Raw genomic sequence first — 14552 nt, forward strand, 5'->3', positions numbered from 1 at the left:
GTCAGTCATCACATGTCAATGTAGTTTTACCTATACCAGCACAGCCAGTGCTGGCAGAGATAGACCTGAGCTACAACATTAGAGTAGAGTTATATTAATTTATTTTAGATCATACATTGATAAAAATTACATTCCTAAGGTAGAAAAAACGTTTCATTAGAGGTACAATATAAGATGTATAAATATTCCTGAATATTCTCAGAAATGTGTTACTTAAGACAAAATATATCTTATCAAAGTGACAGGCTGAAAAATTACAATAGATTATTTTTAAAATAAATATCCAAGTGTTTTTTATCACTTGTAGCATACTCTCTAGGAGGGCACTCAGACACCCTGGTGAACTACAGAAATGTGTATAGAAATAGTGTCTTGGAAAATACTTCAAGAAAATGTTTTTATGCTTACACAGCAATCCATACAGGCTCCAACAGCTGGTTTGTACTGTGTTTTTAATTCTTCAAGTTACTGAAATCTTAGTATTGCTTCAAACACAGGATACAAATACACTCTCTTACATCATATTCCATATTTGTATGCTTCTCTGCAAAAGTGCATATAAAAATGCATTTCAGTGGACAACAAAAACGTATCCCCATTTGCAGAACAAAATGCTAGTTATGTTATGTGAGTGCACATGAAATGTGCGTGAACTATAACAGCACCACAGGACACACAGGCTTGAAGTCAGAATGAGAAAGATAATTTTTATATCTACCTATATATTGAGTTAATGTGCCAAGCAATGAGAAAAATCAGCAGTCTTGTCTCAGTGCTATTGAAACAACACTGCCTACTCATTTGGTTCTTATTGCTATTGAGAGGTTATTTTGGCATTTTGAAATGATTAATGTTATTTCTTTTGGTATGAATTTTGATAGTCTTTTGACATTTCCATCTGTTCTTGTATTTCTTAAACAAAGATTGTTGTAATTTTTTTTTAAATGACACAAGTATAATAGCTTGAGAAGGAAACTTTCACCCACTTTAAGCAAACAAAAATAAAATTAACCCACTGACCTCATGTTTTACAAGAGCCAGAGAGAAAAATCTGGGGGGAGAGGGGCAGTTACTTCCAAGACACATTTCCCTGAAAACATGTTTTTTATTTAAGAAGCAGAGGTCAGATAAAAGCTTGTATAAGCTGTTCTTTGTTACTTTTGGAAAACAGTTTCATAAGGTGAAAAATTGTTTCCAAATTTAAGTTTTGTGTACCTCACTTTATTTGAACAATGGGAATTAAGAACCTTTTCCAAAAGAAAATTAGTTTCAACTCTCAGATGAAATTAATGTACAGAAAGGATTTTAAATCTGGCACGCTGTGTCCAGGAATTGGGTTCAGATTCCTTTTCTTCCAGTGCAACCTCAGTGTAATGCAAGGGTGATTTGTTATACCGAGGGACAGAGGCACACCTAATATCTGTAATTCGTTATGGTCTGTTGCTGTTCCTCTGATAACCTTTTATGGGGGCAGGAAGGAGTGTTTTGTCACTTCTGCTGCAAATATGTCCTGTCTGAGCAGCAGATGTAGTTGCCCTTTCTCTCATATACATAAAAATATTTACATTCTCTATTTAGTTTTGATGTTGCTATAAGAAGCCAAACTGAGTCATCCATCTCACACTGAAAACATCTTAGCATGACTGATACATTTCCCCAGCTTTGAGACTAAAGAAAAATTTTGTTCCACTAAATGGAAGCAATCAAGTGGTTAATCCTTTCAAGTGCAATTAGCAGCACTAACCTCCCTGTTCTTTAAATTGAGGGTCATGGGGAGGTAAAGGCCAGTTCTGGGCCTTTTCTTTCATATCAGAATACCCCTTCACTATCTCCTCTGTTTCCAAAAACATCAGAGACCAAGAGGGAAAAACAGGCTTCTGCTTCCATTAGCAGTAACTTAAACAGCCATAAGTTAAAGGGGGAGGAAAAGGAAGAGCATCTCTATCTCCTCTCACAACAGAAGACATCTGGCCTCCTGTGGGGAGGCCCCAGATAACAAAGAACCTGTCAGTGCAAACCTCGGCGATGTGTTCAGAGAACCATTTTACCTGCAGTCTGGCTCATTCATTTCCTGCCACTGAAGCCATCTGCTTTTGCTTATTGTGGGTATTTTTGTTCTTTGTTTGGCCAGGAGCATGAAGTGGCTTCAGTTTAGCATGCTTGTAAGCTTGGTCAGAGGGAGTATTTAATCCTTTTCTCAAAATGAATAAGAGGGAGCTGCTACAAAAAACAATTCCTTTCCTGGAAGGTAGCAGAAATGTCATCCAAGTGGAGGTTGAATAAAGGGTCATGTCAGTGCATGGGGTAAAGATACATTGAGATTGAAAAGAGATGCCAACTTGGAATCTACAGCACAACCTCCCAAAGCACTTGTAATCTTACCTGATTTAAATCCTTTGCTACTGCTTCTTGCAATTTTTGAGTCCATCTGGTTTTCCACATAGTCTTCTTCAGGCCCAACTGCAGAGTAATGCAAGTATCTGTTCTTATCTTTCCCTCACACTGTGTTTCAGTGCCTGAATGCTTTAGAAATCAATCAACAGGAATGATGGTTGTAGCATACTTGTATAAAATATAATGTGATATGAAAATCCATCCTACCTACTTGTACTACCTTCAAAAGTGCAAAAAGAAGGGAGGGAGGGAGACTTCCTATTAATTTCCTATAATTTACTATAATGCAGTTAATACACCCCCAGGTGCCATTAACTTGTCTCTCAGAGTATTATGGAACACAAAATTGAATGGTGATTGCAGCACAATTACAACAGGAATGCTTTCCCACTAAGATCAGAATATGTGGTAGTTAAACTCCTGATCTACTGATACCAGAATATGAGGTCACCTGCTACTGAAGGTACTGAAGGAGTCAACATAGTTCCTAAACTCTTACTCCTTGTCTTGAGGGACACCACTTTAGTAAAATTCTGATGCTGTCATTAAGAATGTTAATTGTGACTGGTCAAATGTAGTAATACCAACATTTAAAGGAAGTGTTTATATGAAAAATCTACCACATTCTTCCTGTTAGCTTGTTGGGAAAGACAACACATAGCTGCCTTTTACATATTCAGAAAAGAAATGAGATGCTGTCAAATTTTGAAAGTAGTACATCACATTAAAGTAAAACTACCCATGGTGGTGTGACTTCTTCACCCCTATCTGCCAGAAATAAATTCAAATAATTCTGAAGTTCCAGAGTAAGAGGTGGGAACTAGTTTTCTAATGCAAAACAGACAGCAGACTGTATTTTCACCTCATGGAAAGTGGAAATTTTTGCCTAACTTTAGCAATACTGGTGTGGTTGCCACATGATTTTACTGCTGACTTCTCAGACCACTGGTGTTGCAATAGGATGTTTAGAAACATACCACAGGAGAGGGAACAGAAGAGAATGTCCTCCACCAACATATCCCAGACTGAGTCCTGCTCCTTCTCTGATCCTGTGCACCGTGCTTTCCTTACCTATAAAAGAAATTTCTGCTTCTGAATAAAAGTGTCTGTCTATGAAGCTGGGCCCATAAGTCAGTTTAACTGGCATGAAATCTAAAAGCTTTAGTACAATTTCTGAAATTGTGTGCTTTGGAGATGGATATTAATGAACTGAAGAGAATCAAACTTCTTTAAATTTAAAAAAGCATCCTTTTGTCTTTTCTACAGAATACTTCAAAACTTCAGGTTCCAGTAAAAGAAGCTTGTTCAAGCTGAAACAGCCTTCATTTCATTGCCTAATTTTAAATAAAAATTCTGTACTTCAAGACTAAATTGTTTGCCAAATGCATGAATTTCAGCTGACCTGAAACTGCATTTTCTAGTTATTAGTCTATGCAGCTGAAACATGCAAAATATTTTTTCTGTTTGCAGGTTTCCTTTGGGCAGAATCAATGGTACAATAGTTTTCATGTTTACAGCAGACAAGAAAGCAACTTGATACAGCTTCAATTGTCAGAAGCATCACGTAATGGACCTCAGTCTACTTGAAGCAGCTGGATCATGTTACTTCTTTTAACCTCCTGTTAACCACACGTGTCTGAGTGTGGTTACGATGTTGGTTTTGATCTGCATACCTGTGTTGGTTAAGAATACAAAAGTACTTGCATCATATTCTATCATGACTGTGTTGGCAAAAAAATATAACATAGAAACTTTTACATCACCAAAAGCTTCCTCTTTTCTTTGAATCTGGCTTACTTTTTCTGGGAAACTGGTTTAAAACCAATGCCTGAAGCAGCTGCCAAGGAATTTGCCAACAAAATTATAGTGTCAAACTCTTGAATGCAGAGTGCTCTCTAAGGTAGGCATGACTGAGCTGATTTTGCTCATTTTAAAAGAATTCATTGAAAAAAGAATGGAGTAAGAAACAAAAAAAATGCTTGAATTTTTTGAAGCCCATGAAAACTAGTGCAGTAGATTCAAGCAATCAAGGTAACGTGCAATACTTAAGCTGTTCCAACACATGGATGGTCTGATGGCAATGGCCAGGATTTGGTTTTCTTGGCCTCTGCTAAGTTCTTCTCTCTCTGTATAGGCAGTGGTCATTTTCAGCTAAACATGTGCCTTTGTATATTCATCTTTGAGGCATTGATTTAGAAAGACATTTCTTGTTTGTATTTCTATATGTTGGCACTTTTCTTGTAAGAAATTAATATATAATAACTAACTCTGTACTAAACTCTGTCACTGTCTTTCAGTACCTTGTCTTGATTTCCAGAGTTCCAGTATTGGCATGCTACTGATAACAGAATTGGGATCTTCCTGTGCTGCTGAGTTTACTGTGTCATTTGCACCAGTGACCAGAGCCAAGTCTGTATCTCAGACAAAAAGGAAATATATTAACAAATGTGTTATTATGAAAGGAAAAGCCACTGCTTCAAGTTATCAAGACAACACCAAAGCACATTAATCAAGCATACAATAAATGATGACAGTTTGTTGTTTCATCTGAATGAAAAAATTAAATCCATCTGTTGGTGTTTAAACCTAGAATCCAATCTTGGCAGTTCCATGTGCTAATGAAAACTATTAAAAAAATTTCATGCATTCTCTATGCAAGATATCATAAAAATAAATACTCCTAAGACTTAAGAGGCAGTGTTACGCAAGGCTGCAGTGAGGTCACTGAATAGAGCACATGTGTGGGATCTGAGGATGACGTGCATTATTATGTTATACCACACAGAGTATTTCAGCTCTGCTCACTTACAGGCCAAACCTCCAGAATCTGTTCTGATCAACTTCTCAGTTCCATGGCTCTGCATGCAAGAAGCACTCCATTTCTACCTAATCCACTGTAGCACTAACATTTTAGTAATTCAAGAGATTCCATCACTTCAGATAGTAGAACACAGCTCTAAAAATTGCTTATAACTCCTAAAACCTCTAGCCATGCTGGTCATGAAAGGTATATTTCTAGAGCAACACTACTGATAAAAATACAGGATTTGGTTTAGAGCTTTAGCACCAGCAGTATCAAATAGATTTCCCTTGTCCTCCTCACGCTCATTGAATCCTTCAAGGAACTCTCAATAGGCTTGTGAAATATCTGCACAAGTAGCACTAATCCCTCTGCCCAACATACCCACATGCCTACCAATCTTTCTTTGTTTTTCAAAGTTGTTCAGTTTGCCCAGTAAAGTCAAGCTTAATGGTCTGTACGTGTGTCCAGTCTTCTAGAGTCCGTATGAAAATTAGCACCATGTTAGAGCTTTCATTTCTCTTTACCTTTCTAACTCCCAGGAGCCTGGCAACCAGAGAAGAATGTTTGGCTGTACCATTTTTCTATCTTGTGCAACAGCAATCCAAGTGACTGAGGGGCATGAGCCAAAGGAATTTAGTGTACTGTTACATGGAGAGCATCCAGGTCTAGGGCAACCATAAATCTGCTTTGAGCATAGAAGGGAAGAAAAGCATTTGTAATATAGAAAGTCTGATTTCCCTACTCTAAGCTCCTAAAGTGGATGCAAATGTAATATCAAAAAACTTACATCACCAAATACATCATGGCAAGCAGATTATCCTAATTGACAGAAATGAAGATACATCTATTTCAGATGTTTATGAAACACAGATACATAATCCTGTTTTTCCAATCTGAGTTTATAGGACAAAGAGTGACTCAAACATCTTAAGATTGTCAGCTGAAAACATTTAACAATGAGTCTTCTAGAAGCAGTAAATTCAAGATCCCATGGTACTAAACTTAGCTTGTAGATCTTCCTTTCTGAGCTATCTCCTGCATAGTTGCTTAGAACAAAAATCATCTAGTTTGATTACCATCCATTAAAGCTGGGTCCAGTAAAACAAAGCAGCTCTAAACCAGATAAAGCAGTGAAGAATTCTTCTGTGAAGGAAATATGGCCAGTAAAAGGTGATACAAAGATCTGAAAAGGTGCTGTTGAAATTACCAGATCCCCACCTGTCAGTGGCCTACACAGCCTCTAGTTTAATAATTGGCAGCCTCAGAAGGAAGTGAAAGCAGAGGTAGTACAGAGCCATCTTTGCCTTTCCTCCTAATGCTGCAGCTCATATGCATCTCCAGAGAAATTATCACAGCTCTTACAGCCTTCCTTACTTATGCAGTGTTGAATATAACAGAAAATATTTGCCATCCTTACAAACTTACAACTTATACCAAAAAAACATTTAAAAGAGACCATTAAGCAAGAGAAAATTAAAAACATAAATCATTAACACCCTAAACATTGAATTTTTTATGTGCATGTTTTTAACAATGCAGGATTCTACTCGGAATTCACTATTTTATTACAAGTAAAGCCTCTGACCCTTTTAAAAATAATTTCTTTAATCTTCAGGGGAAGTGTATATCAACATCTTGACTAATAACAAATTTCTAGGACTTCGAGTGTTTTCTGTTGGATATTTTTTTAATGTGACTATACCAAATGAACTGCACTTGACATTACTTTCTACAGCAGCCTGCTTTGCTGGGGGAGGCACTTTGGCAATTCTCTTCCTTTTTTTCCATATCCCTCTCCTCTCAGAGGCCCCTCATCATGATGACCATTCATTTGGCTACGGGCTGCATGCAGCTGCCTCTGAAAGAAGCCAACTGTATTCTTGGGTCAGCTGGAGAAGTCAGCTTCATTCCAGCTGCAGGGATGTACAGCACCTCCAACGCCTGGGACTCAGGGCACACAAGACCCAGGCTTCCCCTCGGCATTCAGTAGAGGTACAGAACACTTCAGCTGGCTACATAGCAAGTGCTCAATTGCTTCAGGCAATCCAGTGTACAAAAGCTATTATATTTAAGGATTTTCTGCTACATATTTGGAACCATTGTCTTTTGTTCACATGCCTTCATAGACGTTTGCAATTTTTTAAAATGAAAGGGGAATGATTAGCTGGAACATTGCAACTTACTGGCTTATACTGTACTGTAGATGGGATGCATGAAAACTGAATGTTTCCTGATTTCCATTAATATTTTCCATGTATATTTATGCTACAGAAATTAAACTGTGCTGAAACACCATAACACAAATTTTTTTTGTTATTGTTGCAATTGAAAATGAATGCTGGCCAAAGCTTGCCATTCTTAGAGAAATCTCAGACTGAATAGTTGATTGCCCTGCATAAATCTTGGTAGTGCTGGGTTACCCATTTTTAGGAAAAGCAAGTTTGGGAGGGTTTTTAATGAGAATTAACACAATGAAGGAGGCCCAGTAAAGTAACTTCAATGACTTCATCTCACATTTCTTTTCTATAAACCAGTACTATTCAAAGGGTAAAAAAAACAAAACCTCTTCAGTGGCCAATTCTTCGTACTTCCATATCCCCAGTCCTGTACTGTAGGCCTTCATTACTTTTTAAGATGACAAAAACTCCTAGAAGAGTTTACAGACATTGAGTCATTATTCATTAAGGTCTAATCGTAAAGAACAGGACTGACTTACATGGGAGGTGGAATATACATCAACTGCAAAACCTCAAAATTTCACAATATGACAAATTGTGTAAACCTGATGAAATTACTCTTAGGGCCTTGATTAAACCTTCTGTCTTATGCTGTATCATTACAGAACAATGAGCATTGTAGTACAACCAAGATGTATGCTTTAAAGCTGACTAGTAATTGTAAAGATCTGCATTTATGGGCAAAACCAAGTAAGGAATGACTGATAACATCAGATGAGATACAGGTGGCATGCAAGGAGAGAAGAGGTATTTAAAAATTTTAGTATTTGGATTAGAAGGGTGAATTGGACAGATCCAAAGGAAGCAGGAACAAGATTTTGACATGATTAATGTGAACAGTGAAATATTCAGCGTTACTCAAGATGTGAGGTAGCTTGGAAAGCCTGCTGTTGAGTAATTTGAACAGCAAATGTCTGAACTCCCACCCAGGGTAATGATAGAATCAGACTCCTTTATCTCTTCAATAACTTGGTCTAATTCCAGCTTCAGTACAAGTTCCAACAATTTCCATAGGTTTCCTTCCTGCTGTAGATGCTGTGCCATATCTATCCAAAAGTGACATTTGGCAAAGACCAAGCCTAAATGTGAATATATTCAATGAGTATATTGGTCAAAACAACAGTTCCAAGTCCATTAAAAGAATCCCAAAATAAATAGTTCATTTGTTCATTTGCTGTAAGTTCCCATGTAATTTGTTTGGGAAGTCAGACTGCATTATTTTTCAGCTCATTAAAGTTTACTTTAACAAGCTGTGAAGCTGATACAGAAATGGTTCAACAGTTCAATATTGCATTGCCTTTTTTTTTTTTTTTTTTAAAGCTTCAGGATCCCACTTGGCATAAAACTTACATTTCAAATCAATCTTCAGATATGCTTTGGAGAAAACTTTGTTTTTCAGACATTTTAAAATTATTTCTCTTCTCCTCCCTAAACTACCTTAACATTTTTTGCTAGTGAAACAAAGATGTTCTTTGTTTAAATAACATTTCCCATCTTGCATGTTATGAAACAGCACATTTCACACTTCCTTAAAGCCAGTTGCTGGGTGAGATCTTTCAGTGAAGGCTATTCAGTGCTTTATAAAATATTAACTTTACATGGCTGTTATTGTTTTTTCTAGATGTTTTTAAAGTTCAGTTGCCAGATTTAGTGTACTAGGAACTGTTTACATACAGCTAGGCTAGAACTTGTGTAAAACTGTGCAAGTTATCTTATGGCATAAGATCATAATTTTAATCAGAAGGAATCAGCTGTCTCAAGGCCACGGGTTGTACTCCATGCCAATGTGTGAATGCCAGCCATGACCCAGGGTGTGACCAGCCAGAACTCAACTGATGGCACATTCTCACTGTTCAGTGAAGTGCCACATGGAAGTGCTTGAGCCCTGTGTAAAGGAGCTTCTAAAAAGCAGGATAAAAATAAGGAAGAGCTCTCCTAGCACATATATATTGCTTGCAATCCTTCAGTTGGCTAGCTATCTCTGCCTGATATGTTACACATCATGCAACCCAGACGTATTTTGATTTCTTTGCTGTCATTGGCATTTTAGGAGTTTTCTTGCCAAATTTCAATTCTGGAAAACTCCCCAGACATCTATATCCAGTTGTCATAACTTCATTTTTTATACTACCAATATGAGCAAAATTCTGTCACAGAGCCATTCCAGTGGCTGCAAGATCTCCTACAACATCTTATTTGTAAAAGTTTCATAAGTAAATGCCTTTGTCTTTTTTCACACAGAAAAGAGGACAAACTAGTGGAATTTCCTCACTGCACACACAATGCACAATAGGATAGCTCCATCCAGAGGAACCTATTAAGACACCCAGAATTGTCAAGACTTTTGTCAAGAAAACCTTCTGCACGCAAGGCTCAGCCAGAGTGACTGGTTAGCATTTGAGTAATGGGCATAGCTGCTCCACCTACAGCTGTCAGCCCCTGCAATCTAGTATGCACCACATAAGGGAAATAAAAATTGAATTAATATTTCAAGAAATGATATCATTCCTAAAATATTTATGAAGTGAAATAAAAGCAAATGAAAATTCATTTAATCACCCAGTTAGCAGAAGATTGTTACCTATGACCTCTATTGGGTTTGGTCACGTAAATATAAAAAATATGCCTTTGGAATTTTTGCTCAAGGATCATACAAGCATAATAAGAGCTGAAATAATTTTTTACTTTGCAGGACAAGACTCATACTCACTTATTTCTTTCCAAAACCAGTCCACAGTTACAGCAATGGCTAGGATTACATATACATCTGACTAGATAAACATCCATTGCTTATTTTACAGCACTGCTGCTGGCTAGAAAGTTTTGGATCTCTGCAGTGTGGTTTGTGGGATCCTACAAGGCCTTGCAGACTTGTTAAGGAATTTCAATAGGGCTAGATAAACATTCTGCAGAGTGCTTTGTTGATTCCTCATAGTTTATGCCAATTTTTTCCATTGACATGCAAGACTCCCTTGTGGAGAGTACTCAGCAAGTGCTGGATTTGTGTGCAAAGAACTTATATTTGCAATGAAACGGTTTGAGAATTGCTCTCTGGAGACTTTTTCCATAATTGAGGAGAATCCTGTAACATCAGGAGTACATACTAATCCAGGGGTGCAGCTTGGACCCAATGTAAAAATTGATCATACTAGCCATGGATGCTGTCAGCAAGCCAGCTAGTGGTGCCCAAGGAAGAAATGGTGCTGAGTTCAGCACACCTGGGAGTGTGGCTGCTCTAATGCTGTATTGCCTTCAGCACTAAAAGCTTTAATGCTAAAGCACTAGAAATTAGGACAGGGTATGGTACAGAATAAAAATACCAAATATACTGGTCTTCTTGGTGATTAGTTTAGCTAAAGGAAAGGTCCACCATTTTTAGATAGAAGACAAAAAGTTAGGAATTTTTTTGGAAGGAATTCTCAGAAATGGAAGTGCTCCAGCTCCTTTTCTTGTCACAGTCTGTGACTATCAGCCTTGTTAATTATGAGAAAACAAAAGCACTTTGATATGATTGCATTGTAATACCGAATAGGACAGCGATTATGCAAAACATGAAGTTTGAATAGCTGTATGACTTCACAGTAAGAAACAATTGCTACTTAGAGACCTAAAAGATCTCTTACTACAATTCCTCTAGCCAACAGTTGTTCACATGAGTCTCTTAGGAATAAAGCTCTATGGAATCTAAGACAAATTCTCAGTTAAACAAACACTGTTTAGCAAATCCAGGAAAAAAAAAAAAAAAAAAAAATCTTGAGACCAACACCAGCATCTCTCCTAATGAACACAAAAGCCAAAGTACTAACCTCCTTTTCCTTGTGTTCCAGTCCTACCAAATTTGTTAAACTAAATTGTGTAAGACTGCTTCCCTTGTAAAGGGCCTAAGATAATTATGCCCTGGCTCCTCCTAGGAGCCAACTGAATTTTGAGGAAAACAAAAAAGGGCCTCTAGTGAACTGCATTCTAAATTTCATATGACAGACTACAGTAGAGTACCCAGCAATTTTACAAAAGTTACTAAGGAAGCACTGAAACTACACCCCAGTACAGTGCCCAGATATGCCACAATTTTGAGAAGGCTGGCAGAAGGGTGAACATCAAGGTGTGGATATTCAATTCCATACTTGGCAATTCATGTAAGAGTTGCTGCTGCCAAACCAACCAGACTGTTAAATGCAGCTACAGGCTGAGGAAGGTCAGAGGTTTCAATTCATTTTGCAATGGTAAGACCTGCAAAATTAAATTATTTAGATCCAAAATGAAATATTACATTGTGTTTCATACTCAAAACATAAACAGACCATTGAGCAAGAAAGGACTGTTTACTTATGTTGTTTTCTTCTTCATACAATGAATTAGAAATATAATAGTTATAGGAAATTTTAACCTAATTTAAGTCTTTTCCAAAAATACATTGCTAGAACATTTTGGGATGACAGCTTGTAAGAAACAGAGCCAGAACAACTCCTATGAAGCCACTCTTTCTCATGTACTGGAGAGAGTTGTGTGGATGTACCCGCCAGTTTCCAAACACTTTTTGCCTACAGAGAATCAAGGCAGGCAAAACAGCTCTGGATGCTTTAGAAGACTGCCACAATCTAAGTGACAAACTGGCAGAGTAGTGCCTTCCCCTCTTCTCTCTTACCAAGTTTCAGGCTCAACTTTTGAGAATTTCTATTGGCCTCCATATTATTGGATACAAAATCCTCCTAAACAAATCATCATTGAAACTAACTTAAAATTCACTAACATTTCCTTTCCCATAAGTTTATTGTAATTTAGATCACCTGAGGCAGTTAGTAAATTCATTACAAAAAAAAAACTGTTTTATGTAAGAAACAAATGGGAAGTTCCAAAAACATCTAACTAGATCAATGCTATTTTAAACACCAATTTTTTTATTTCAGAACAAAATTTGATTTAAACAAAATAAACTTTTATCAGCAATTAAGATCTTTCATCCCTTAGATAGAAGTGCCACCTTTAGGAATTTATGTCTTCATACTATATATTTTCCTATCCTCTCAAAGAACAGTAAATTAATCAATAAGAAGGATGCTGTGGATTGAGCACATTTACCTTACAAAAAGTGCACATTCCCATTGTGCCACACAGAGTCATGCCCAGAATTTCTGCTGAAGACTTCAGTGCTTCTACTGCTGCTTGCTCCTGGTGCTTTGACACCTCAATCCTATCAGGGCTATTCCCAGATCCAGAGTGTTCTGAGTAGACAGTCCTGCCATCCCTCCTGCACAGCACACAACTGAGCTGAAATACATTAGATGAAAAAAAAAAAAAAAAAAAAAAAAAAAAAAGAAAAAAGAAAAATCAACCACGTAGTATTGCTATACTTCACACTATTTTAAAAATGGCAGGAGGCAATTATTAAAAAAAAGAATTCTCTTTAAAGATGAAAGATTTCTTCTTTGTTTGTTATTGCGAGTGAATATCCGTTTTTGATTATTAGACTTCTGCACATTCCTCTCTTAAGATTTTCTGGTTTCTGTATTTTTTTTATGACACCAATTCAACGAGCAACTATGAAACCAATTAGCATCCCAGCAATTCAGCTCCAGGATCTGTTGACATATATTCGAGTACATGTTTTCAATTATAATCAACACTGATGTATTGTTTTCTAATATTAGTTTAAAGTGCCTCTATTACTGCCTTAGTCTTTATGGTTTTCAGGCTTATTTCTTAATGCTCTGCCCTTATAGAAAAATACTTAGCACATTAGTTCAAGCTGAAAGATGAAAAAAATACCTTTGCTAGATTAGTCCTGCCCTCCACTGTGCACATTTAAAAATGTTTTGGCCATTATATTCTTCATGGGTAACATTTTTATATTTTATAAAGGTAAATGTGAAGTTATGATTCTCTCACATTTTGATTTTAGATATTTTGGTGTTAAAAATGCTCTAAAATTCCTACATGACCTCATTTAGTAAACATGCAGTCATCCATCTGATATTTGAAGAGCACATGGTGACAATTTTAAATAATAAACTGTCTTTTAACCTACATCTCTGAATGAGTTTTAAGTATGATCCAAAACAATATGGTCAGAAAAATCCATGATGCTCAAATCATAACCATTCAACAACATTCTTGGAACATTTGCAAAGGCCAAAGACCATGTGTTGGCTGGTATCTGCAAGAAATATTTATGGGCTTTTCAGGAGTCTAAGCCCAAATGCTTCAAGCTGAGAGAAGGGAAACTGTCACATAAGGATACAAACAATCCTGAGATGGAGTAAGTTTATAGATATTGTACCCTGAGGAAATGTGGGGTTAAACAGAATATGACTGTATCACTGTGGCTTTTACTATGGCCTGTGGAAATGGTGCAACACAAGAAGCAACACAAATTTCCCAGAACACCTCTCAAGTACTGATTTGTAAGACAACTGAAAAAAGTTAGCTTCAGTGATTTTTACACCTTGTGTAACCTTCTCACAAGTTCCAGGACATCCATTAGATTTCTTTTTTCCCCAGTGATGATACCATTTGAAAAACTTTAAAGAATTAATGAAATTCAACACCTCATTTCTTCCAGAGAAAGTGCTGAACAATTTTCTAGGATGTTGGAAGCCTTAAGGGCAGGTAAAAAACAGTTCAGGTCTAATTACTATCAGATTGTTGTCTTCCCAAAATACTTTCTTTCTCTGTCTTTACTAAAGATGAATGCCAATCATGTTCTGCCTCTAATAAGAAATATCTCAGTTTTAATGAGTTTTGAACAAGACATGTATCTGGATGTGGATTAAAAAATAGCAAAGAAATGCATCTCAGAGTGGATTTTAAAATAGCAAATAAAGGTAAATATGGTTTCCTGATAAACTCTAAGCTACCTAGAGATTGGTACCTGAGCACATGAATTAAGTTCTAATGAATACTGCTACTTTTGTAACTGACTGAACATTATAGAACTGGAAATGCCAAGCTGGTTTCTCTTGAATGAAACACAGCACAATCAAAGGAATATGCTCAAATAAGGACAGTAGGAAACAAAAGGGCTATAAAATTGTTTCCCTGGCCCTAGGGATAACAGATTCCATGATCTAATGAAGAAGGATGACAAATATTTGCCCATATAAGTGAATGGCTTTCCTAGA

At 36.8% G+C, this 14552-nt stretch overlaps 1 protein-coding gene across 5 annotated transcripts in view; it reads right to left on the minus strand.

Annotated features, from left to right (window-relative positions):
- LOC130257296 (uncharacterized) overlaps positions 1-14552 on the minus strand; it is a 45829-nt gene that overhangs the window by 5917 nt on the left and 25360 nt on the right. The window contains exons 3-6 of one of the 5 annotated variants that reach the window (XR_008841305.1): positions 12514-12702; positions 3372-3465; positions 2383-2460; positions 409-544 (exon numbers count right to left, since the gene is read on the minus strand). Coding sequence is in view for 2 of the 5 variants with exons in the window: in XM_056499662.1 (XP_056355637.1) it covers positions 477-544; positions 2383-2460; positions 3372-3465; positions 12514-12702 (429 nt within the window). In the remaining 3 variants the exon portion in view is untranslated. Of the gene's footprint in view, positions 1-153; positions 2524-3371; positions 3466-4694; positions 4806-12513; positions 12703-14552 lie in introns of those variants that run through there. The other 4 variants (XR_008841306.1, XM_056499662.1, XR_008841304.1 and 1 more) reach the window with 4 other exon arrangements.

The sequence above is a fragment of the Oenanthe melanoleuca genome, chromosome 10, assembly GCF_029582105.1.
Source record: "Oenanthe melanoleuca isolate GR-GAL-2019-014 chromosome 10, OMel1.0, whole genome shotgun sequence".
NCBI classification, from domain to species: Eukaryota; Metazoa; Chordata; class Aves; order Passeriformes; family Muscicapidae; genus Oenanthe; species Oenanthe melanoleuca.